The sequence below is a fragment of the Petromyzon marinus genome, unplaced genomic scaffold (assembly GCF_048934315.1).
Source record: "Petromyzon marinus isolate PM22_M1 ecotype Great Lakes invasive population unplaced genomic scaffold, UKy_Petmar_22M1.pri1.0 PM_G_Scaffold_58, whole genome shotgun sequence".
Lineage (NCBI taxonomy): Eukaryota > Metazoa > Chordata > Hyperoartia > Petromyzontiformes > Petromyzontidae > Petromyzon > Petromyzon marinus.
This window is the reverse complement of record NW_027423011.1, coordinates 252,528-276,287: the sequence shown is the minus strand read 5'-3', so window position 1 is coordinate 276,287 and position 23,760 is coordinate 252,528. Positions and strand designations below refer to the sequence as shown.

The 23,760-nt window shown below is 46.8% G+C and overlaps 1 protein-coding gene across 4 annotated transcripts; it reads left to right on the top strand.

Annotated features, from left to right (window-relative positions):
* Positions 1 to 247: 247 nt before the first annotated feature.
* LOC142918219 (uncharacterized) lies at positions 248 to 23,760 on the top strand. 4 transcript variants are annotated; one of them, XM_076062352.1, is made up of 14 exons: positions 248 to 332; positions 505 to 557; positions 1,273 to 1,386; positions 2,542 to 2,649; positions 4,246 to 4,338; positions 5,558 to 5,611; positions 7,860 to 8,045; positions 9,863 to 10,009; positions 11,448 to 11,501; positions 12,471 to 12,656; positions 14,333 to 14,479; positions 15,277 to 15,354; positions 19,368 to 19,427; positions 22,973 to 23,760. In XM_076062352.1, exons 2-14 carry the CDS (start codon positions 510 to 512, stop codon positions 23,093 to 23,095), a joined length of 1,398 nt encoding a protein of 465 aa, XP_075918467.1. In that variant the 5' UTR covers positions 248 to 332; positions 505 to 509; the 3' UTR covers positions 23,096 to 23,760. The 4 variants fall into 4 exon arrangements, with proteins under 4 accessions (XP_075918467.1, XP_075918466.1, XP_075918468.1 ...); XM_076062351.1 differs by having other exon boundaries at positions 5,555 to 5,611; XM_076062353.1 differs by lacking the exon at positions 4,246 to 4,338.

Genomic DNA, 23,760 nt, shown 5'->3' with positions numbered 1-23,760 from the left:
TTGGTCGACTCGGCCTCAAATGAGTACCTGGTGCGGTGTGTCAACATCGCCACTGGGGAGACAAAGGCGGCCGGGCGTGGTGCTGGCCACCCACCCCCTCGTGTACCGTGCCGGGCTTCAATGATGCCCGCGAGCAGCACTTGACCCAACAGTCTGTTAAGGCTACACGGTGGAATTTCGTCTTGCATTGAGAGTGTGCTGCATTGCCTATACATTTTTTAAACAATGAAATGAGGCAGATGTCTTGTTACGTTTTTTTTGCAGGTGCAGTGAAGAAGCTGAGATTCGTAGCAGGCTTGAAACAAATATTCGTGGAAAAAATACAGAAATAGGTACGCAACGTTTGAGAGTGTAAATGTCCATTGCGAGTGTTAATTATTTATCGCATGTGCGACATTTTACTTCTATCAGGTGTGTACATTATTAACGTCTATTGTATATTTTCATCATGTCCAACATTCATTGATAGTCCTTTTATTAATATGATTACTTTATTATTTTCAGATAACATGACAATTGCAAGTGACAATAACAATGCGAAACATCAAGAAACGCTGGTGAGTACATTTTAATGTCGTTTTCACAATATCAGCCAGAAGAGTGGACAATATTCAACGTTACAATTGAGGTTCATACGTTTATTACCTAAGTAAAGCCCATTGGGCCAAAAAGCTCTCTTGCAAGTGTGGCTCAGATGTAAGACGACAGCAAATAATTATATTGTAACAATGTCTAAAGCCGGTCTACGTGCTATACTGTAAGAGCAGAATGTGGGAGTCAGGTGTTGTTGACTTTATAAATAGCAGACAGCGCGTGATGACATTAACATTGACAGCACTTCTAAAACAACCCCTTTTTATCACGAGCTTTGTATTAACTCACTCTGTTGCATCCTCAAATCTTGTAACTCAATGTTAACCCACTTCTCAATGTGGTATCGACCGCAAACTTGGTATACTTATGTCATACTGATGACAATACTATATTCATGTATTTAAACGTTATGTATTTAAACGTTATTTTTTATATGTTATGTTTGGGCTTGGGTCTCATTGTCAACTGACGTTGGCTGTGATTGGCCACAGGCCCCTTACTTTGTGGCGAGTTTCGGGGCCACTTCCTGGAGTCGTGGAGTTCTGGCATCACCAGCACGGCGCACATTACATTAAAGCGTGTTTTTTTTTAAGTACTTTTTTAAATATTTAAACATCTCAAACCCAAGCAGTCTTTACGGTGACTGCAAGGTTCGCGATGACCGTGTTCACTTTGCAGATCAAGGATTTGGAGTCTGAAATGGACTCGCTGAAGCGACGGCACGAGCAAGCGCGCAACAACTCAGCGGCAGAGTTGGCGGATTGCAGGGAGCAGATAAAGCACCTGAAAGAGGTTTGCGGAAAGAAGTTGACAAATGTTTTTTTTACCTCCGTTTTCAGTCTTGGTTAAAAAAACAACGCACCGAGCATAATGTGTGTGCACGTTGAACTTCTTTCGCGCCGTACGTAGCCGAGCATGATAATCGGGAGGTGCGGGGGTTGAAGGACATCAAACTAAACACAACAGTTGACGCTGAAACTAATAAGAGTGCCATTTATTTATTCAGTGAAACCTCACCCAAGCCTTGAGCTCTTTTTCTCTTTCACGTGAGAGTTCTGCTCGGAGATTGTTGGCCACGTCCCATCACCTGTGAGTGTCGTGAGTCCGGTATATTGAAACCGGAGCATCTGGCCAAAGATGCACCGCGCATACGAGTTCAATTCAGTCACAGGTTTGCGCCATCTACTTTTCGTGTATTTTATTGGCCTCCTCATCAGCAGAAGTTGGGTTCGGGGGTTTCCACAAACGATCAACGACCTTGGCCTTTCTTCGAAGGGTGCCGGATTCGCAGACAGCCAAACCCACCGCGCGCAGCGAAGAGGATGCTGCGTGTTGTCGCGTGCGAACTGTGATTTATACAAGTGTTATGGTGTAAATGACGACGCGGAAGGCAGACGTTGTCGGGGCTGACGCCAACGGTTTATTATGGGCTGTCGCCTAGCTTTTGGGGAAGGGCTAACACGGGACTTGGTGGTTAAGCTAAATCTCCCCAGGGGAAAGGTACCGGGAACCCCTACGCCCCCCCCCCCCCCCCCCAGGCTAACGGGCTCTCCCCACGGCGCTGACCAACTCGGCCAGCCGAGTCAAGTAGCCCCCCTACCCTGGGTCCCCACTTTCCTACCGCTCACGACCCCGGCTCCTCGCGAAGACCCCGAACACGTCACCGGTCCTCCCTCAAATACCCCGAGGGGACATGACGTCACTCCTCCCGAGGCGAGTGTGACATTCCGTCACCCCTTTACTCCTCAACACAAGCACGGGGGAGTCTAATGGTGCCGTAGCAGATGTTACTTTTTATACGTGGAGCGTTAACTTGCACCGATGTTAAGTAAAAAAAAAAACAGCAAATATTTTGCTTTCATGGCATTTAGTAATGAATTTCTTTCTTATCGAGTCAAAATCCCAGGCGCATAGCGTGACCGTTGGGTTTTTTTTACCCTCTTCCAGATAAATTCCCGGAGTATTTCAGCTGAGATTGAGCAAGTGAAAATCAGAGCGGAAAAAACTGCACAGTTCAAAATCACGGAAATGATTGCGATGGCGGAAGAGTACAAGGTAACGCGCGGAAGTTGGCACTTCGTGCTTTAAGCTGCTTCAAAATATCTGCAAAGTTTGTCAAAGGAAGTAACGAAGTGTCTTTTTTTCTTCTGATTGTTCATTGGCAATGGTTGGATTGAAAACGACATTGCGCATTTGTTCATAACGCTCTGCAATTGCCCCCCTTCTTAACGGCAACAATAACGTTTTAAACTTGTAACTCGCACGGCATTCGCTCACCCTATCATAGAGAGACGTAACAATGACTCGGGCACGAGGAGCTACGGACAAGCAGCACGGCAGCCACACGATGAGCCCTGAGCCGACAGTTGCCCAAGCTCTGGCTCCTCTCTGTATATCATTATAATCAGAATATTTATTTAGACTGCAGGAGGAATGCGATGAGCTATAAAGCTGTTTTTATTCTTGGTTCTTTCGGTAAAGTCACCACGTAGAAGGGAAACAATAGAATAATAAAAATATAAAACAATAAAATTCTCACGACGTTTCGACTGCAACACAAGCAATCACCGTCAGGTGTGCAAACCACAGCAATAAAATTTGAAAAAAGTGGCGTTTTTTTAACGTTAGCACCACGGAGAGCGATTTGCCAGTTTGTTCAGATGGACGAGTCCATCTGTGTTCGGAAAAGAGGAGGGGGGAGACTAAAATAATGGATGCGGTCTGAAAGCCACCGTAAGCGTGAACAATCAATTAAGACCCGAAATGGTTTTTCGAATCCTTCCAATGATTGCTAAGCCAGAATCCATCTTCAGCTATAAAGCTGTTTTTCACAAATGTACAGTAGGGGCACGGGGTCAGAACGTTACAACAACAACAAATAATAACCAAAACACGGTAGGAGTGCAAAGTATAGGAAAGGTAAACGAATAGCTTAAAAAAATATATACACAAATAAAACTAGGTAAAACCCACTGAGCTATATTTATATATTATATGCAGGTTTTATCATCCAATTAATGAGTGTTTAACCTGTACGTATGCTGAACTTCTTTCGCACTGTACGTAGCCAACCGTGTTTATCGGAGGTGTCGGGGAAGGACAACAAACTAAGCACAGAGATTAGAATATTTATTTAGGCTGGAGGAGGAATCAGATGAGCTATAAAGCTCTCTTTCACCGATGTCCAGTAGAAATTAGTTTCTCGATCTAGATTTCAAAGTTAATCGCTCTGGTGGTTTCCTAATATCAAAATGAAGAGCGTTCCAGACGGCCCCAGAAGGGCATCTGAAAGCGACGCGCGATGCCAGGGTCATTGCCCGAAAGTTTCCCTTCGTATTTTTGATGTTCCTGTTTAGGGAAGTTTTATTGACAAATGTGTTGGATTTCTGTGAATGTACATTTGCCGGTGTTTATGTTTCAATTTATTTATTTTTGGGTTTATTTACTTTTAGTAGAAAGTTTGTTAAGAATTTTGAAGCGTCGTCTTTCGTCCCTACATTGTTCGCGATATATTCACGAAATGTTTCGAAACGCAAATTGTAACCGTAGCCAAAACACACACACACACATCTATTTCCTTAGTTTTTGTGCAAGTTGGTAAATGCCGTTAAAATGTTTTGCATTTTCTTTCTTGCGATCCCCGACGTAAAGCGCCAGTGTGACCGGAATCTGGCAGCTAAAGAAAAGCAATATTGTTATATCGGCCACAAACATCAGGAAGCACTTGAAAATGTGCAAACGTCGGTAAGTTTAGCTTCTGTATCATTTGTTGGTTCCTCCGTTGGTAAATCATCGTTGAGAATGGTCACGCTCACGTTCCACCCCACCCTCACAATCCCGGTGATGTTATGGCAGGCGAGCAATGTTGCCAAGTCACACGGCAAATTAAAGACTCATCGTATGAACAGAACGGTGACATATTCTTGGTTCTTTCGGTAAAGTCACCACCACGTAGAAGGGAAACAATAAAATAATAAAAAAACATAAAACAATAAAATTCTCACGAGGTTTCGACTGCAACACAAAGCAATCATCGTCAGGTGTGAAAACCACAGCAAGAAAAATACAAAATAAATTCTTGCTGTGGTTTTCACACCTGACGATTGCTTGTGTTGCAGTCGAAACGTCCCGAGAATTCTATTGTCTTATATTTTTATTATTTTATCGCTTCCCTTCTACGTGGTGGTGGCTTTACCGAAAGAACCAAGAATATGAATCCCTGCAGTCACGGAAGCTTTCAATCAGAACGGTGTCAAATTTTGCTGAAGGAAGAGCAAGCGCCCCATTTGCACGGTCGCACACTGCACACGATTTAACCGAGAGACGGTCCGCTCAGTCGTCCTACCTATGAAATACTCGACGGATCTGCAGTTCAATTATCGTACCGATTGACTCTCGTGAAATTAGTCGACACTGAGATGCACGTAGAGACACAAAGACAGAGATCCCCCCGTGTAGCCTTAACAGACTGCTGGGGCAAGCGCTGTTAGTGAGCAACGCCTATGAAGGCCGGCACTGTGGCACACGAGGGGGTGGGTGGCCAGCACCACGCCCGACCGCCTTTTTGTCTCCCGAGTGGCGATGTTTACACACCGCACCAGGTACTCATTTGAGGCTGAGTCGACTTAGGGGAGGCCCAGGACCGGTTCAGAGAATCGTCACTGACGGTGTTGTCCGTGAGAGGGAATGGAACTCGTGTCGTGGGGTTCGTAGTGCGACGCGCTAACCGCTGTGCTACCGCTCCCCACTCTGAGATACTGAGCCACGTGACAGACACACAGATAGGGAGGCACAGAAACACGTACAGATGCACGTGAAGTTTCCTTGATAATGCAAGTAGCTTATAATGCGTGTGCCATTCATATCCCCAGTCGCGCCTGCGTTATAGAGAGGTTCTTGGTGTATGTAGACAACTCAAGTATACAATGTCAATCACCGTGACGTTTTTGTTTGTTGAAAGCAGAACAATGAAATGAGAGCAGAAATAGCAAAGTTAAAGGAAGAATTGAAGCAGAAGGTGAGTGTATGAGTGAGTGAGTGTATGAGTGAGTGAGTGCATGAGTGAGTGAGTGTATGAGTGAGTGAGTGTTTGAGTGAGTGTATGAGTGAGTGAGTGTATGAGTGAATGAGTGTATGAGTGAGTGAGTGAGTGTATGAGTGAGTGAATGTGTGAGTGAGTGAGTGTATGAGTGAATGTTTGAGTGAGTGTATGAGTGAGTGAGTGTATGAGTGAATGAGTGAGTGAGTGTATGAGTGATTGAGTGTATGAGTGAGTGGGTGTATGAGTGAGTGTATGAGTGAGTGAGTGTATGAGTGAGTGAGTGTATGAGTGAGTAAGTGAGTGTGTGAGTGAGTAAGTGAGTGTGTGAGTGAGTAAGTGAGTAAGTGTATGAGTGAGTGAATGTGTGAGTGAGTGTATGAGTGAGTGTATGAGTGAGTGAGTGTATGAGTGAGTGTATGAGTGAGTGAGTGTATGAGTGAGTGAGTGTATGAGTGAGTGAGTGTGTGAGAAAGTGAGTGAGTGTATGAGTAAGTGAGTGTGTGAGTGAGTAAGTGTATGAGTGAGTGAATGTGTGAGTGAGTGTATGAGTGAGTGAGTGTATGAGTGAGTGAGTGTATGAGTGAGTGAGTGTATGAGTGAGTGAGTGTTTGAGTGAGTGTATGAGTGAGTGAGTGTATGAGTGAGTGAGTGTATGAGTGAATGAGTGTATGAGTGAGTGTGTGAGTGAGTGTATGAGTGAGTGAGTGTATGAGTGAGTGAGTGTATGAGTGAGTGTATGAGTGAGTGTATGAGTGAGTGAGTGTATGAGTGAGTGAGTGTATGAGTGATTGAGTGTATGAGTGATTGAGTGTATGAGTGATTGAGTGTATGAGTGATTGAGTGTATGAGTGATTGAGTGTATGAGTGATTGAGTGTATGAGTGATTGAGTGTATGAGTGATTGAGTGTATGAGTGATTGAGTGTATGAGTGATTGAGTGTATGAGTGATTGAGTGTATGAGTGATTGAGTGTATGAGTGATTGAGTGTATGAGTGATTGAGTGTATGAGTGAGTGAGTGTATGAGTGAGTGAGTGTATGAGTGAGTGAGTGTATGAGTGAGTGTATGAGTGAGTGTATGAGTGAGTGAGTGTATGAGTGAGTGAGTGTGTGAGTGAGTGAGTGTGTGAGTGAGTGAGTGTGTGAGTGTGTGAGTGAGTGTGTGTGAGTGAGTGAGTGTGTGAGAGAGTGAGTGTGTGAGAGAGTGAGTGTGTGAGAGAGTGAGTGTGTGAGAGAGTGAGTGTGTGAGAGAGTGAGTGTGTGAGAGAGTGAGTGTGTGAGAGAGTGAGTGTGTGAGAGAGTGAGTGTGTGAGAGAGTGAGTGTGTGAGACAGTGTGTGAGTGAGTGAATGTGTGAGTGAGTGTATGAGTGAGTGAGTGTGAGAGAGTGAGTGTATGAGTAAGTGAGTGTGTGAGTGAGTAAGTGTGTGAGTGAGTGAATGTGTGAGTGAGTGTATGAGTGAGTGAGTGTATGAGTGAGTGAGTGTATGAGTGAGTGAGTGTATGAGTGAGTGAGTGTATGAGTGAATGAGTGTGTGAGTGAGTGAGTGTGTGAGTGAGTGTTTGAGTGAGTGAGTGTATGAGTTAGTGAGTGTGTGAGAGAGTGAGTGTATGAGTAAGTGAGTGTGTGAGTGAGTGAGTGTATGAGTGAGTGAGTGTTTGAGTGAGTGAGTGTATGAGTGAATGAGTGTATGAGTGAGTGAGTGTGTGAGTGAGTGTTTGAGTGAGTGAGTGTATGAGTGAGTGCGTGTATGAGTGAGTGAGTGTATGAGTGAGTGAGTGTATGAGTGATTGAGTGTATGAGTGAGTGAGTGTATGAGTGAGTGTATGAGTGAGTGAGTGTATGAGTGAGTGTATGAGTGAGTGAGTGAGTGTATGAGTGAGTGAGTGTGTGAGAGAGTGAGTATATGAGTAAGTGAGTGTGTGAGTGAGTAAGTGTATGAGTGAGTGAGTGTATGAGTGGGAGAGAGACCAGGGGTTAGGGCAGTTAAATAACCCCTGGTCTCTCTCCAGCTTGAGTAAACAATGTCCTTGCTGTGGTTGTCACACCTGACGATGATTTGCTTAGCGTTGCGATCAAAATGTCGGGATTGATTTATTTAAAAAAAAAATTCGCTTAAAGAGCGCGGCTCCCGCTTTGCCCACGGGACTCGCTCCGTCTAAGCGAGCCCGAGAACTTTGCCCACGGCGAAGGCGGCGACTCGATCCTCTCGCGTTCCCCCCGCAGGAGGGCGGCGTCGACGCGTCGCTCCGACCCCGAGCCGCGCCCCAGGCGGCGGTCACGGCCGGGACTTCCGCGGCGATGCCGGCGACGGGCGACGGGAACGCGCTCGCTCCCGGTTCGGCGGGGGACGAGGCGCCGCGCGAATCCTCTCGGGGGTTCCGCCGGCGTCCACGCGAGAGAGCCACGCAGGTACGTCGCGCGTTTCGTCGCGCACGGGAGCCGATCCCCGTCGCTCCCCGGGCTCGAGGGCGGTCGGCCTCTCTGGGGGCGTCCTCGCCTTCGGCCGCCTTTCCGTCGCGAGTCTCGCCAAGTCGGCTGGCTGCCGTCGTCCGTTCCGGCGAAAGTATATCCGGCCAAAGCCCGCTCGCGTTTTCTTCGCGATATCCATCTCTCCGTTTGGTACGATGATAAACATCTACGTTTTGATTTTAAGCTTTTGTTCGTATTTTTATTATTTTGTTGTTTCCCCTTCTACGTGACTTTACCGGAAAAAAAAACAAGAATAACAATAATAATGTCTCTTAAGCCACCGTCCCACAATTGCCTTCTGGGAGCGCACAGTTGTATCAACATTGTTTTGAGACAATTGAACTCTCTGGGCCTTGTGTTGACACACGACGAGTGTGTACACGTCAGCCTTGTGTACACACCTGACCGAGTGTGTACACGTCAGCCTTGTGTACACACCTGGCCCAGTGTGTACACGTCAGCCTTGTGTACACACCTGACCGAGTGTGTACACGTCAGCCTTGTGTACACACCTGACCGAGTGTGTACACGTCAGCCTTGTGTACACACCTGACCGAGTGTGTACACGTCAGCCTTGTGTACACACCTGACCGAGTGTGTACACGTCAGCCTTGTGTACACACCTGACCGAGTGTGTACACGTCAGCCTTGTGTACACACCTGACCGAGTGTGTACACGTCAGCCTTGTGTACACACCTGACCGAGTGTGTACACGTCAGCCTTGTGTACACACCTGACCGAGTGTGTACACGTCAGCCTTGTGTACACACCTGACCGAGTGTGTACACGTCAGCCTTGTGTACACACCTGACCGAGTGTGTACACGTCAGCCTTGTGTACACACCTGACCGAGTGTGTACATGTCAGCCTTGTGTACACACCTGACCGAGTGTGTACACGTCAGCCTTGTGTTGACACACGACGAGTGTGTACACGTCAGCCTTGTGTACACACCTGACCGAGTGTGTACACGTCAGCCTTGTGTACACACCTGACCGAGTGTGTACACGTCAGCCTTGTGTACACACCTGACCGAGTGTGTACACGTCAGCCTTGTATACACACCTGACCGAGTGTGTACACGTCAGCCTTTTGTACACACCTGACCGAGTGTGTACACGTCAGCACTGGGGGGGAGACATGTGACCAGGTGAGGTGCTGGCCACGGCAACCCCCCTCCTCGTGCGCTGCGCTGGCCAAGCCGGCGTGAGGTGGCTCACTCCCCCTCTCTCTCTGAAAGCCAGGAGTGGAAATTCCACATTCTTATGACGGGGCCCACAGAATCGGATTTCAACTCAACGCTTTTCGTTAACAATCCACGTGGTCTCATCTCTGCACATCTCTGCACCACATAATTGAAATTGAATTTGGATTGAGACTCATTTTTTATTGTGGAACGTTACGGGTAACAATGTATTCTGTGTTTACACATACACGCACGTAATAGATGCTTTGGCCATCAGCCTTTTGGCATTACAGACCAACATTATTCAGCAGTATTCATTCAAGCTAGCAAGATCTGGAGCAGTTTTTTTTACTTTCTTGGGTCTTATTCATCAGTCAGGCTTGTTAAATAAATCCCGCTGGGTTAAGCGACAATGTTCGGTATTTGCGATCAGCACGGCACCCCTGTAGCCTGCGAGACCTAAATGGGGGATCTTTGTCTGTGTGCCCGTGTGATCTGCAAGACTTGACCCCTGTAGCCTGCGATACCTAAATGGGGGATCTTTGTCTGTGTGCCCGTGTGATCTACAAGACTTCACCTTTGCCCGCACCAGTAACAGCGGCCAAGTTGGCTCCCGAGGGCATTCGCGAGCCCCTTGCCACGGGGGAGATGGCGAATGCAAAGCGAAAGTTACTCTATTGGTCGGACTCCGAGAGCTCTGAAGGCATGGATTTGACGGTGAGTTAATGCGACCGCTTTGATTGTAATTCTTCGGATGCCGCAATGGGACTTGATCCACTCTGGTAGGGGAAGGAGCGGCTCGCTTGACCCCAGGCATGATTCACGTCATGCCAGGTTCACTTGTGGATGTTCGTGCTGAATAGAGGCATTCCTCCTAATGTACGGCGCGCAGTCAAACCACTCAAAGCCGGACCAACTGGGGGGAGAGCCTTTCCCGTTTAGCTTCTGTATCATTTGTTGGTTCCTCCGTTGGTAAATCATCGTTGAGAATGGTCACGCTCACGTTCCACCCCACCCTCACAATCCCGGTGATGTTATGGCAGGTGAGCAATGTTGCCAAATCACACGGCAAATTAAAGACTCATTGTATGAACAGAACGGTGACATATTCTTGGTTCTTTCGGTAAAGTCACCACCACGTAGAAGGGAAACAATTAAATAATAAAAAAACATAAAACAATAAAATTCTCATGAGGTTTCGACTGCAACACAAAGCAATCATCGTCAGGTGTGAAAACCACAACAAGAAAAATAAAAAATAAATGTCTTGCTGTGGTTTTCACACCTGACGACGATTGCTTGTGTTGCAGTCGAAACGTCCCGAGAATTCTATTGTCTTATATTTTTATTATTTTATCGCTTCCCTTCTACGTGGTGGTGACTTTACCGAAAGAACCAAGAATATGAATCCCTGCAGTCACGGAAGCTTTAAATCAGAACGGTGACAAATTTTGCTGAAGGAAGAGCAAGCAACCCATTTGCACGGTCGCACACTGCACACGATTTAACCGAGAGACGGTCCGCTCAGTCGTCCTACCTATGAAATACTCGACGGATCTGCAGTTCAATTATCGTACCGATTGACTCTCGTGAAAGTAGTCGACACTGAGATGCACGTAGAGACACAAAGACAGAGATCCCCCCGTGTAGCCTTAACAGACTGCTGGGGCAAGCGCTGTTCGCGAGCAGCACCTATGAAGGCCGGCACTGTGGCACACGAGGGGGTGGGTGGCCAGCACCACGCCCGACCGCCTTTTTGTCTCCCGAGTGGCGATGTTTACACACCGCACCAGGTACTCATTTGAGGCTGAGTCGACCTAGCGGAGGCCCAGGACCGGTTCAGAGAATCGTCACTGACGGTGTTGGCCGTGAGAGGGAATGGAACTCGTGTCGTGGGGTTCGTAGCGCGACGCGCTAACCGCTGCGCCACCGCTCCCCACTCTGAGATACTGAGCCATGTGACAGACACAGATAGGGAGGCACAGAAACACGTACAGAGATGCACGTGAAGTTTCCTTGATAATGCAAGTAGCTTATAATGCGTGTGCCATTCATATCCCCAGTCGCGCCTGCGTTATAGAGAGGTTCTTGGTGTATGTAGACAACTCAAGTATACAATGTCAATCACCGTGACGTTTTTGTTTGTTGAAAGCAGAACAATGAAATGAGAGCAGAAATAGCAAAGTTAAAGGAAGAATTGAAGCAGAAGGTGAGTGTTTGAGTGAGTGAGTGTATGAGTGAGTGTTTGAGTGAGTGAGTGTATGAGTGAGTGAGTGTATGAGTGAGTGAGTGTATGAGTGAGTGAGTGTATGAGTGATTGAGTGTATGAGTGAGTGAGTGTATGAGTGAGTGTATGAGTGAGTGTATGAGTGAGTGAGTGTATGAGTGAGTGAGTGAGTGTATGAGTGAGTGAGTGTATGAGTGAGTGAGTGTGTGAGAGAGTGAGTGTATGAGTAAGTGAGTGTGTGAGTGAGTGAGTGTATGAGTGAGTGAGTGTGTGAGAGAGTGAGTGTATGAGTAAGTGAGTGTGTGAGTGAGTGAGTGTATGAGTGAGTGAGTGTTTGAGTGAGTGTATGAGTGAGTGAGTTTATGAGTGAGTAAGTGTGTGAGAGAGTGAGTGTATGAGTAAGTGAGTGTGTGAGTGAGTAAGTGTATGAGTGAGTGAATGTGTGAGTGAGTGTATGAGTGAGTGAGTGTATGAGTGAGTGAGTGTATGAGTGAGTGAGTGTATGAGTGAGTGAGTGTATGAGTGAGTGTATGAGTGAGTGAGTGTATGAGTGAGTGAGTGTATGAGTGATTGAGTGTATGAGTGATTGAGTGTATGAGTGAGTGTATGAGTGTATGAGTGAGTGAGTGTATGAGTGAGTGAGTGTATGAGTGAGTGAGTGTATGAGTGAGTGAGTGTAAGAGTGGGAGAGAGACCAGGGGTTAGGGCAGTTAAACAACCCCTGGTCTCTCTCCCGCTTGAGTAAACAATGTCCTTGCTGTGGTTGTCACACCTGACGATGATTTGCTTAGCGTTGCGATGGAAACGTCGGGATTGATTTATTTAAAAAAAAAATTCCGCTTAAAGAGCGCGGCTCCCGCTTTGCCCACGGGACTCGCTCCGTCTAAGCGAGCCCGAGAACTTTGCCCGCGGCGAAGGCGGTGACTCGATCCTCTCGCGTTCCCCCCGCAGGAGGGCGGCGTTGACGCGTCGTCCCGACCCCGAGCCGCGCCCCAGGCGGCGGTCACGGCCGGGACTTCCGCGGTGACGCCGGCGACGGGCGACGGGAACGCGCTCGCTCCCGGTTCGGCGGGGGACGAGGCGCCGCGCGAATCCTCTCGGGGGTTCCGCCGGCGTCCACGCGAGAGAGCCACGCAGGTACGTCGCGCGTTTCGTCGCGCACGGGAGCCGATCCCCGTCGCTCCCGGGCTCGACGGCGGTCGGCCTCTCTGGGGGCGTCCTCGCCTTCGGCCGCCGTTCCGTCGCGAGTCTCGCCAAGTCGGCTGGCTGCCGTCGTCCGTTCTGGCGGAAGTATATCCGGCCAAAGCCCGCTCGCGTTCTCTTCGCGATATCCATCTCTCCGTTTGGTACGATGATAAACATCTACGTTTTGATTTGAAGCTTTTGTTTCGTATTTTTATTATTTTGTTGTTTCCCCTTCTACGTGACTTTACCGGAAAAAAAACCAAGAATAACAATAATAACATCTCTTAAGCCACCGTCCCACAATTGCCTTCTGGGAGCGCACAGTTGTATCAACATTGTTTTGAGACAATTGAACTCTCTGGGCCTTGTGTTGACACACGGCGAGTGTGTACACGTCAGCCTTGTGTACACACCTGACCGAGTGTGTGCACGTCAGCCTTGTGTACACACCTGACCGAGTGTGTACAGGTCAGCCTTGTGTACACACCTGACCGAGTGTGTACACGTCAGCCTTGTGTACACACCTGGCCCAGTGTGTACACGTCAGCCTTGTGTACACACCTGACCGAGTGTGTACACGTCAGCCTTGTGTACACACCTGACCGAGTGTGTACATGTCAGCCTTGTGTACACACCTGACCGAGTGTGTACACGTCAGCCTTGTGTACACACCTGACCGAGTGTGTACACGTCAGCCTTGTGTACACACCTGACCGAGTGTGTACACGTCAGCCTTGTGTACACACCTGACCGAGTGTGTACACGTCAGCCTTTTGTACACACCTGACCGAGTGTGTACACGTCAGCCTTGTGTACACACCTGACCGAGTGTGTACACGTCAGCCTTGTGTACACACCTGACCGAGTGTGTACACGTCAGCCTTGTGTACACACCTGACCGAGTGTGTACACGTCAGCCTTGTGTACACACCTGACCGAGTGTGTACACGTCAGCCTTGTGTACACACCTGACCGAGTGTGTACACGTCAGCCTTGTGTACACACCTGACCGAGTGTGTACACGTCAGCCTTGTGTACACACCTGACAGAGTGTGTACACGTCAGCACTGGGGGGGAGACATGTGACCAGGTGAGGTGCTGGCCACGGCAACCCCCCTCCTCGTGCGCTGCGCTGGCCAAGCCGGCGTGAGGTGGCTCACTCCCCCTCTCTCTCTGAAAGCCAGGAGTGGAAATTCCACATTCTTATGACGGGGCCCACAGAATCGGATTTCAACTCAACGCTTTTCGTTAACAATCCACGTGGTCTCATCTCTGCACATCTCTGCACCACATAATTGAAATTGATTTTGTATTGAGACTCATTTTTTATTGTGGAACGTTACGGGTAACAATGTATTCTGTGTTTACACATACACGCACGTAATAGATGCTTTGGCCATCAGCCTTTTGGCATTACAGACCAATATTATTCAGCAGTATTCATTCAAGCTAGCAAGATCTGGAGCAGTTTTTTTTACTTTCTTGGGTCTTATTCATCAGTCAGGCTTGTTAAATAAATCCCGCTGGGTTAAGCGACGATGTTCGGTGTTTGCGATCAGCACGGCACCCCTGTAGCCTGCGAGACCTAAATGGGGGATCTTTGTCTGTGTGCCCGTGTGATCTGCAAGACTTCACCTTTGCCCGCACCAGTAACAGCGGCCAAGTCGGCTCCCGAGGGCATTCGCGAGCCCCTTGCCACGGGGGAGATGGCGAATGCAAAGCGAAAGTTACTCTATTGGTCGGACTCCGAGAGCTCTGAAGGCATGGATTTGACGGTGAGTTAATGCGACCGCTTTGATTGTAATTCTTCGGACGCCGCAATGGGACTTGATCCACTCTGGTAGGGGAAGGAGCGGCTCGCTTGACCCCAGGGATGATTCGCGTCATGCCAGGTTCACTTGTGGATGTTCGTGCTGAATAGAGGCATTCCTCCTAATGTACGGCGCGCAGTCAAACCACTCAAAGCCGGACCAACTGGGGGGAGAGCCTTTCCCGTTATTGGGGGCTGACTGGCATGCCGCAGATAATTAAATATTTGCTATAATCTAATGAAAATAATTGCTTAATAATTGCATGGCTGTGTAACTGGAATCTTAAGGCATTCATTTGACAATTGGCACTAAAAGATCAATTTTAAATGAAAAACACAAACAAAATCTCTCCTCTGCAGTTTAATGTGAGTCTCCATCACCATGAATCGGAATAAAAGGCCGCGGTCACTGGATGCGTGAAGGTGGAATAAACATCGTGGCGAGCTTGGAGCATTTGTTAAATAACCGTAGGATGGATGTGCCAGAGACGGAGCGCTCACAAAGCATGCCCGTGACCAGGGGACGGGTTTCTGAATTCCCAAAAATCTCAACGTGCAACACCTCGACGAAGATTTATATTTGCTCGTGCGTTGCGCGCACGGGAACTGATTTTTTTTGTAAAGTAAATTATTATTTTAAAAAAATTCAGGAAGCCTTTTGGCTTACGCCGTATTCCAGCAAGGCCGAATAATTTTTGTTTAATTGCAGGATCTATGCATGTGCACGATTTATCTTCATCGATATTTATGAATGTACGTTAGGTGGATGAACAACTCCTAGAGAGTGCGTCTGGCGCGATGCCATCCAAGCGAAGTGACAAGGCCAGGGCAGCAGGCAAGGTGAGGGTCTCCGACGTCTTCCTCACGTAGATGTCGAGGTTTCGCTGACGCAGCACCAATGGTGCCTGCACTCGACCAGGTTAAACCTGAACTGTTTATGGACCAGTCACATGCTAATTCCTCACGTTAACATCATGCTAATCTCCCAGTTACATGCTCATCCCTCACACTAACATCATGCTAATCTCCCAGTTAATGCTAATCCCTCACATTAACATCGTGCTAATCTCCCAGTTACATGCTAATTCCTCACATTAACATCATGCTAATGTAGTGGGGTAGATAATGTGCATAGGAATTGGCCATATACAGTACATACAGACAGACAAGGAGAACGGGTCACACGAGGTCGAACAGGTGGTCGAGTCGCGAGTGGCGTAAACAAACCCAAGTAATTAAGGGAGTCGTGGCACGAGGGCTGTGATTGGTCGAGAGACTGTTAGCTTAAGTGGTAGCGTCTGAATGTCTGATGAAGGGGACAGGTGCGGGCTGGCGGGAAACGGCCAGCGAGCCACGTGGCAATTAATTAAGGCTAATGCGAGAGGGGATAAAACGCGAGGTGGTTTGAACGGAGGGGAGTTGCTGTTGGAGAGTTGCTGTTGGAGAGTTGCTGTTGGAGAGTTGCTGTTGGAGAGTTGCTGCTGGGGAGTTGTTGCTGGAGAGTTGTTGCTGGGCAGTTGTTGACGAGAGGTGAAGAGATACGAAGAAGACAGCTGGAAATGTTAGGGAAGAATAGATAGAGAGCCAGACCCCAAAGACAGTAAATAGCGATAGGGAGAGTCAGCGTTAGCGGAGATAGATAGAGTCACTGTGTGTGAATAGATGGAAGTCACTGCGTGTGAAGAGATAGCGGCGATACTGTGTGTGAGGAGATAGAAGACGAACCACTGTGTGTGGAAGGGAAGATACTGTGTGTGAAGAGATAGGCGAAGAAACACTGTGTGTGGAAGGTGATGCACGGACGATGCTGAAGTAAATCGGAGTGTCCGAGTTGGCGGAGCATGGAGAGAATTACTGTGTGTACGGAACGATGGAATAAAAGTGACGGAGGAAAAAGAGACGGTTGTCGTACGAGTGAATTCACGGCACTACACTAATCTCCCAGTTACATGCTAATCCCTCACACTAACATCATGCTAATCTCCCAGTTACATGCTAATTCCTCACATTAACATCCTGCTAATCTCCTAGTTACATGCTAATCCCTCACATTAACATCCTGCTAATCTCCTAGTTACATGCTAATCCCTCACATTAACATCGTGCTAATCTCCCAGTTACATGCTAATTCCTCACATTAACATCATGCTAATGTAGTGGGGTAGATAATGTGCATAGGAATTGGCCATATACAGTACATACAGACAGACAAGGAGAACGGGTCACACGAGGTCGAACAGGTGGTCGAGTCGCGAGTGGCGTAAACAAACCCAAGTAATTAAGGGAGTCGTGGCACGAGGGCTGTGATTGGTCGAGAGACTGTTAGCTTAAGTGTTAGCGTCTGAATGTCTGATGAAGGGGACAGGTGCGGGCTGGCGGGAAACGGCCAGCGAGCCACGTGGCAATTAATTAAGGCTAATGCGAGAGGGGATAAAACGCGAGGTGGTTTGAACGGAGGGGAGTTGCTGTTGGAGAGTTGCTGTTGGAGAGTTGCTGTTGGAGAGTTGCTGCTGGGGAGTTGTTGCTGGAGAGTTGTTGCTGGGCAGTTGTTGACGAGAGGTGAAGAGATACGAAGAAGACAGCTGGAAATGTTAGGGAAGAATAGATAGAGAGCCAGACCCCAAAGACAGTAAATAGCGATAGGGAGAGTCAGCGTTAGCGGAGATAGATAGAGTCACTGTGTGTGAATAGATGGAAGTCACTGCGTGTGAAGAGATAGCGGCGATACTGTGTGTGAGGAGATAGAAGACGAACCACTGTGTGTGGAAGGGAAGATACTGTGTGTGAAGAGATAGGCGAAGAAACACTGTGTGTGGAAGGTGATGCACGGACGATGCTGAAGTAAATCGGAGTGTCCGAGTTGGCGGAGCATGGAGAGAATTACTGTGTGTACGGAACGATGGAATAAAAGTGACGGAGGAAAAAGAGACGGTTGTCGTACGAGTGAATTCACGGCACTACACTAATCTCCCAGTTACATGCTAATCCCTCACACTAACATCATGCTAATCTCCCAGTTACATGCTAATTCCTCACATTAACATCCTGCTAATCTCCTAGTTACATGCTAATCCCTCACATTAACATCATGCTAATCTCCCAGTTACATGCTAATTCCTCACATTAACATCATGCTAATCTCCCAGTTACATGCTAATTCCTCACATTAACATCATGCTAATCTCCCTGTTACATGCTAATTCCTCACACTAACATCATGCTAATCTCCCAGTTACATGCTAATTCCTCACATTAACATCCTGCTAATCTCCTAGTTACATGCTAATCCCTCACATTAACATCATGCTAATCTCCCTGTTACATGCTAATTCCTCACATTAACATCATGCTAATCTCCTAGTTACATGCTAATTCCTCACATTAACATCCTGCTAATCTCCCAGTTACATGCTAATCCCTCACATTAACATTATGCTAATCTCCCAGTTACATGCTAATTCCTCACATTAACATCATGCTAATCTCCCAGTTACATGCTAATCCCTCACACTAACATCATGCTAATCTCCCAGTTACATGCTAATTTCTCACACTAACATCATGCTAATCTCCCAGTTACATGCTAATTTCTCACATTAACATCATGCTAATCTCCCAGTTACATGCTAATTCCTCACATTAACATCCTGCTAATCTCCTAGTTACATGCTAATCCCTCACATTAACATCATGCTAATCTCCCAGTTACATGCTAATTCCTCACATTAACATCATGCTAATCTCCCAGTTACATGCTAATTCCTCACATTAACATCATGCTAATCTCCCTGTTACATGCTAATTCCTCACACTAACATCATGCTAATCTCCCAGTTACATGCTAATTCCTCACATTAACATCCTGCTAATCTCCTAGTTACATGCTAATCCCTCACATTAACATCATGCTAATCTCCCTGTTACATGCTAATTCCTCACATTAACATCATGCTAATCTCCCAGTTACATGCTAATCCCTCACATTAACATTATGCTAATCTCCCAGTTACATGCTAATTCCTGACATTAACATCATGCTAATCTCCCAGTTACATGCTAATCCCTCACACTAACATCATGCTAATCTCCCAGTTACATGCTAATTTCTCACACTAACATCATGCTAATCTCCCAGTTACATGCTAATTTCTCACATTAACATCATGCCAATCTCCCAGTTACATGCTAATTCATCACATTAACATCCTGCTAATCTCTCAGTTACATGCTAATTCCTCACACTAACATCCTGCTAATCTCCCAGTTACATGCTAATTCCTCACACTAACATCATGCTAATCTCCCAGTTACATGCTCATTCCTCACATTAACATCCTGCTAATCTCTCACATTAACTTAGCTACTTCAATGATAAATTCCTCTGTTGATATGTAAACTCCTTTGTCAAGGGGCTCTGCTCCTCCCACCCAGCTTAAAAGACGCTGCCAAGCTTAGCGGTGTTCACTGGAGCGCTGTCGTCCAGACAGTTATGTTCCTTCACCTGAGGATGGCTGCTTGTGTTGTGGCCGAAACGTCGCCCCCCCTCCCCCCCCCCTGAATGAGCTGTTTTAATGAATGGGATTGATTACTTCAAGTGACTTGATTTTTAATGGAAACAATTTCCTCAACTGAATAACTGTAACCGGGGCCTTGAAACGACTCAGGCAGCTTTGAAACGTGGCTGTGCCAAGTGCAGCAGCTACGTCATTGAGGCATTTGTGGAATGAAATTGGTCGTGGCTGCAGTGCACGCGGTGTGCAAGATGTGGTTGGAGGAGGTGAACCTAGAAATTGATTTGACCTCTGAAGATGCCCAAGTTTATTTGTGCTAATCACTGTTTACATTTTCCTCAGAACCTTTTTGATGCCGAGGGGTCAGGTGACTCCGATGACGATGACACGGACACAATCCGAGTGAGGCTTTACCACTACACTTTAAATTCTTGCAAAATTGTTTGTGGCAGATGCTAAATATACCTTGTGGGGTCTGCTAACGATATCAGGTGTTGCTATGAAGTTGTCAAGGATATGCCTGTATAGTATTGGATTAATAATCTTGGTTCTTTCGGTAAAAATAAAACAATACGAAAATTATTGTTTTATTTGTATTATTTTATTATTTCCCTTCTACGTGACTACTGAAAGAACCAAGAAGATGTTTTTGGTTGTTCCATCATATCTGCCGGGTTCTAGACTATTTAATTTCCTAGTTAATTCCCCCCCCCCCCGCATCCCCAGCGTTTGGTTTTGTTGCTGCATTGGCATTGTTGCTACATTGGCATTGTTTGATACATTGGCATTGTTGCTACATTGGCATTGCTGCTACATTGGCATTGTTGCTGCATTGGCATTGTTGCTGCATTGGCATTGCTGCTACATTGGCATTGTTGTTGCATTGTTGCTATATTGGCATTGTTGTTGCATTGTTGCTACATTGGCATTGTTGCTACATTGACATTGTTGCTACATTGGCATTGTTGCTACATTGACATTGTTGCTACATTGGCATTGTTGCTACATTGGTTTTGTTGCTACATTGGCATTGTTGCTACATTGGCATTGTTGCTACATTGGCATTGTTGCTACATTGGCATTGTTGCTACATTGGCATTGTTGCTACATTGGCATTGTTGATCCATTGTTGCTACATTGGCATTGTTGCTACATTGGCATTGTTGCTACATTGTTGCTGCATTGGCATTGTTGCTACATTGGCATTGTTGCTGCATTGGCATTGCTGCTACATTGGCATTGTTGCTACATTGGCATTGTTGCTACATTGGCATTGTTGCTACATTGGCATTGCTGCTACATTGGCATTGTTGCTACATTGGCATTGTTGATACATTGGCATTGTTGTTACATTGGCATTGTTGCTGCATTGGCATTGTTGTTACATTGGCATTGTTGCTGCATTGGTATTGTTGCTGCATTGGCATTGTTGCTGCATTGCATTCTTGTTGCATTGTTGCTACATTGGCATTGTTGCTACATTGTTGCTACATTGTTGCTACATTGTTGCTGCATTGTTGCTACATTGTTGCTACATTGGCACTCGTGCACCGCCCGTGCTTCTGGTGTTGTTGCTACACTTGGGCTATGCCTCCCATCCCCAAACCTTCACAAACACTTTGCCTTTAGAGGCTGACCCCTTTGCCTGATGATGACCGCTTTGTGTCGCGATCGAAACGTCGTGGTTTAATTTATTTTAACCTTTATTTTAATTTTCTTTACCTACGTGACTTTACCGAAAGAGCCAGAGTGTGTGGATCCTTTGCAGTCACGACAACTTCCAATCTAGAATGAGTGCGCTTCGCTTGCAATCCGGCTTGATCTCCCTGGGCGCTGCGGTTTCAACAATGCCCACGACGTAACGCACTTTTGTCTCTCACTCCAAAAGATCATTGTTGCTCTCCAGCAACGTTTCACGCGGCAAGCCGCTTCTTAGAGCTGCCGTCTGTGGCCAGTTCGCCGCTCTAAAAGAAGCTCATCGTTCAATGGGCCTTACCTGCTGAGATTAAAAAAAAATTTGGTTTTCATTTATTTTTATTTTATTGATTTTTTTTACCTACGTGACTTTACCGAAAAAAACAAAGAGTAAGATCAAAATGGTTTAGTTTTTTTTGTTTATATTGTTTTATTCATTTTTTTAACCTCTCCTATACTTTGCACTCCTATTGTGGTGTTCTTGTATTGTTTGCTGTTGTGACGTCTGACATGGCCTTCTTACCGGTGTAGAAATGTTAACGGCCTCACCTGGCATACAGGAGGTCGTGGATTCCATGCCCACTCTGACGCCTGCTGTATATTTGGAGCTTGCGTGTTCTCCACGTGGTTGCGTGGATTTTTCTCCAGGTCCTCCGATTGTTCCCTACACATTTAAAAACGTGGCTTTTTAGAGTATTTGGCTGCTATACATTTCCACGTGATAAGCCACTTGGTCGAGCTATCATTTGTGGCCAGGTCACTTCTGAACGAGAGCTATACAGCTCAGTGGGCCTTACCTGGTAAAATAAAAAAAATAGTTAATAGTACCGGACATCTGTGAAAAACGGCTTCATAGCTCATCGGATTCCTCCAATATAAATACAACTTCTCATTCTGGATAAATGGGTGCGCCATTTAATCGATCGGCTGGTTGTGTGTGGTGGGGTCAAGTTGCGGCTACTCCCACCATCTTCCAAGACGTCGTGGACAGTGCCGCTCACCCTCTGTAGAACTCCTTCCAAGACGTCGTGGACAGCGCCGCTCACCCCCTGTAGAACTCATTCTGCCTGCAGTGTGGCATGAGCCAGCAATTGCAGCTCTGCACCGTCACTTCTATTGTCCACTTATCTCATTGCATTGCTTCTAGGCGTCTCATTCCCAGTCCGCGTATTGCAGCGTCACTTCTATTGTCTACTTATCTCATTGCATTGCTTCTAGGTGGTCGCTCTCATTCCTAGTCCGCGTATTGCAGCGTCAATGCCAGTCACCCGATTGGTCACCCACCCATTCAAGCCAACAATTTTGACCGATCTTTAAATGGGCCCACTCTTGTCAGATCTCAGACACTAAGCAGGAATTAGCCGGTGCAATACTTGCATGGGAGACTGCCGGGGACTACCAGGCTTGGCCTACGAGGTGGTCAGGAGATGGCAGCATAGCAATGGATTCTTGAATCTATCAGTGTGGAGCTTTTGAGTGCTCCCCCCCCCCCCTTTTATGTAAATGCTGTTTAATGTTTACAATAATATTGTGTTCGTGTCACATGTTTGGTGCCCTCGTTTTCACGCTTCTACATTCTCGTTTTTGTGGCATGGAGACTCCCATCAGCCGTAATCATTCCACTTTCCGGACGGAGGCCTCCCCGCGCAATCGCCACCTCTCTCGCGATCCTGCAGATCTATAATGATCCACACTTAGCGCCTGTGCACGCGGGGCTCAATTCATCGCTCCATCTCCTCGGTTGTCGCCGCCTCGGTCGAGTATCTTCCGTTGGATGCCACTCCGGTCCGTTTTTTCCTTGGCCATCGTCCCATCGTCCCTCTCCTGCCCAAGGTGGCTTCTCTCAACAGTTTGAACGATGTCACGAAACCCCCGTGTGTATTATCTGACCCTCGTGTTGTCCGTGCAGTACGTGTGTTGAACTACTTTCGCACCACCGTGCGTAGCCACGAACCCTGTGTACATTATCTGACCCTCGTGTTGTCCGTGCGTGTGTGTGTACGTGCGTGCGTACGTGCGTGTGTACGTGTTGAACTACTTTGGCACCACCGTGCGTAGCCAACTGTGCTAATCGAAGGTGCGGGTGGATGGACAACGAAAACGTTGTTCCTTTCACCATCTCTCAGTGTAATCCCAAGGGAGCATCTCGCCGTGGTTCTTTGTGAGCGCCTCTGCGTTTGCGTCCCGCATCTTTGTGACTGTTGACGATGGCGGTGTTGTTGTGGCGTCTTCGATGTGTTCATTTGTCACAGGCGAGCGAGATCTCAAGAAAAGCTGCGTCGAGAAGAAAGGTCAAACGAGGGAGGATGATCTCTGCGTTACCTCCCAGCAAGCCTCCTGCAATAGAGTGCGGCAACATCTTTGACTGGTTTTAGGATCCAGATGTCTACGCTTTTGAACCTGAGGATTAAGTCAGAGTGTTTTTTTGAGCGACGTTGTTTTAACGTTGTTTTAACGTTGTTTTGCGTTCAATGTTCTTGGCGAAATGGTGGCCAGGGTGGAGACTTTTAGCCACCGCGGTTAAAATATTTTGGGTGTTCAGTTTTAAGTAAGTGTTTTTTCTGTTGATTTAAAGCTTTCGTGACTGCAGGGATTCATATTCTTGGTTCTTTCGGTAAAGTCACCACGTAGAAGGGAAACAATAAAATAATAAAAATATAAAACAATAAAATTATCACGACGTTTCGACTGCAACACAAAGCAATCGTCATCAGGTGTGAAAACCACAGCAAGAAAATTTGAAAAAAATTTATTGCTGTGGTTTTCACACCTGATGATGATTGATTGTGTTGCAGTCGAAACGCCGTGAGAATTTTGTTTTATATATTTTTATTATTTTACTGTTTCCCTTCTACGCGGTGGTGACTTTACCGAAAGAACCAAGAATAATAAAAGTGTTTCTCACCAATTTTCAGAGAGGAGGGGGGAGACACTTTCGCCTATAAGTTTGAGTTGGGCGGCCACACATTTGAAACCACAGCTGGGGTTGACAGCAGCATGATGATGATGGGGGGGGGTGTTTTCACATTTGTGTATTGTC

Excerpts from the sequence above, each read along its gene's own strand:
- LOC142918219 (XM_076062351.1), top strand. The coding sequence starts at position 510 with ATGACAATTGCAAGTGACAATAACAATGCGAAACATCAAGAAACGCTG. Across the intron at positions 2,650-4,245 it reads CGATGGCGGAAGAGTACAAG|CGCCAGTGTGACCGGAATCT; the intron begins GTAACGCGCGGA and ends CCCGACGTAAAG. Across the intron at positions 12,657-14,332 it reads CACGCGAGAGAGCCACGCAG|ACTTCACCTTTGCCCGCACC; the intron begins GTACGTCGCGCG and ends GTGATCTGCAAG.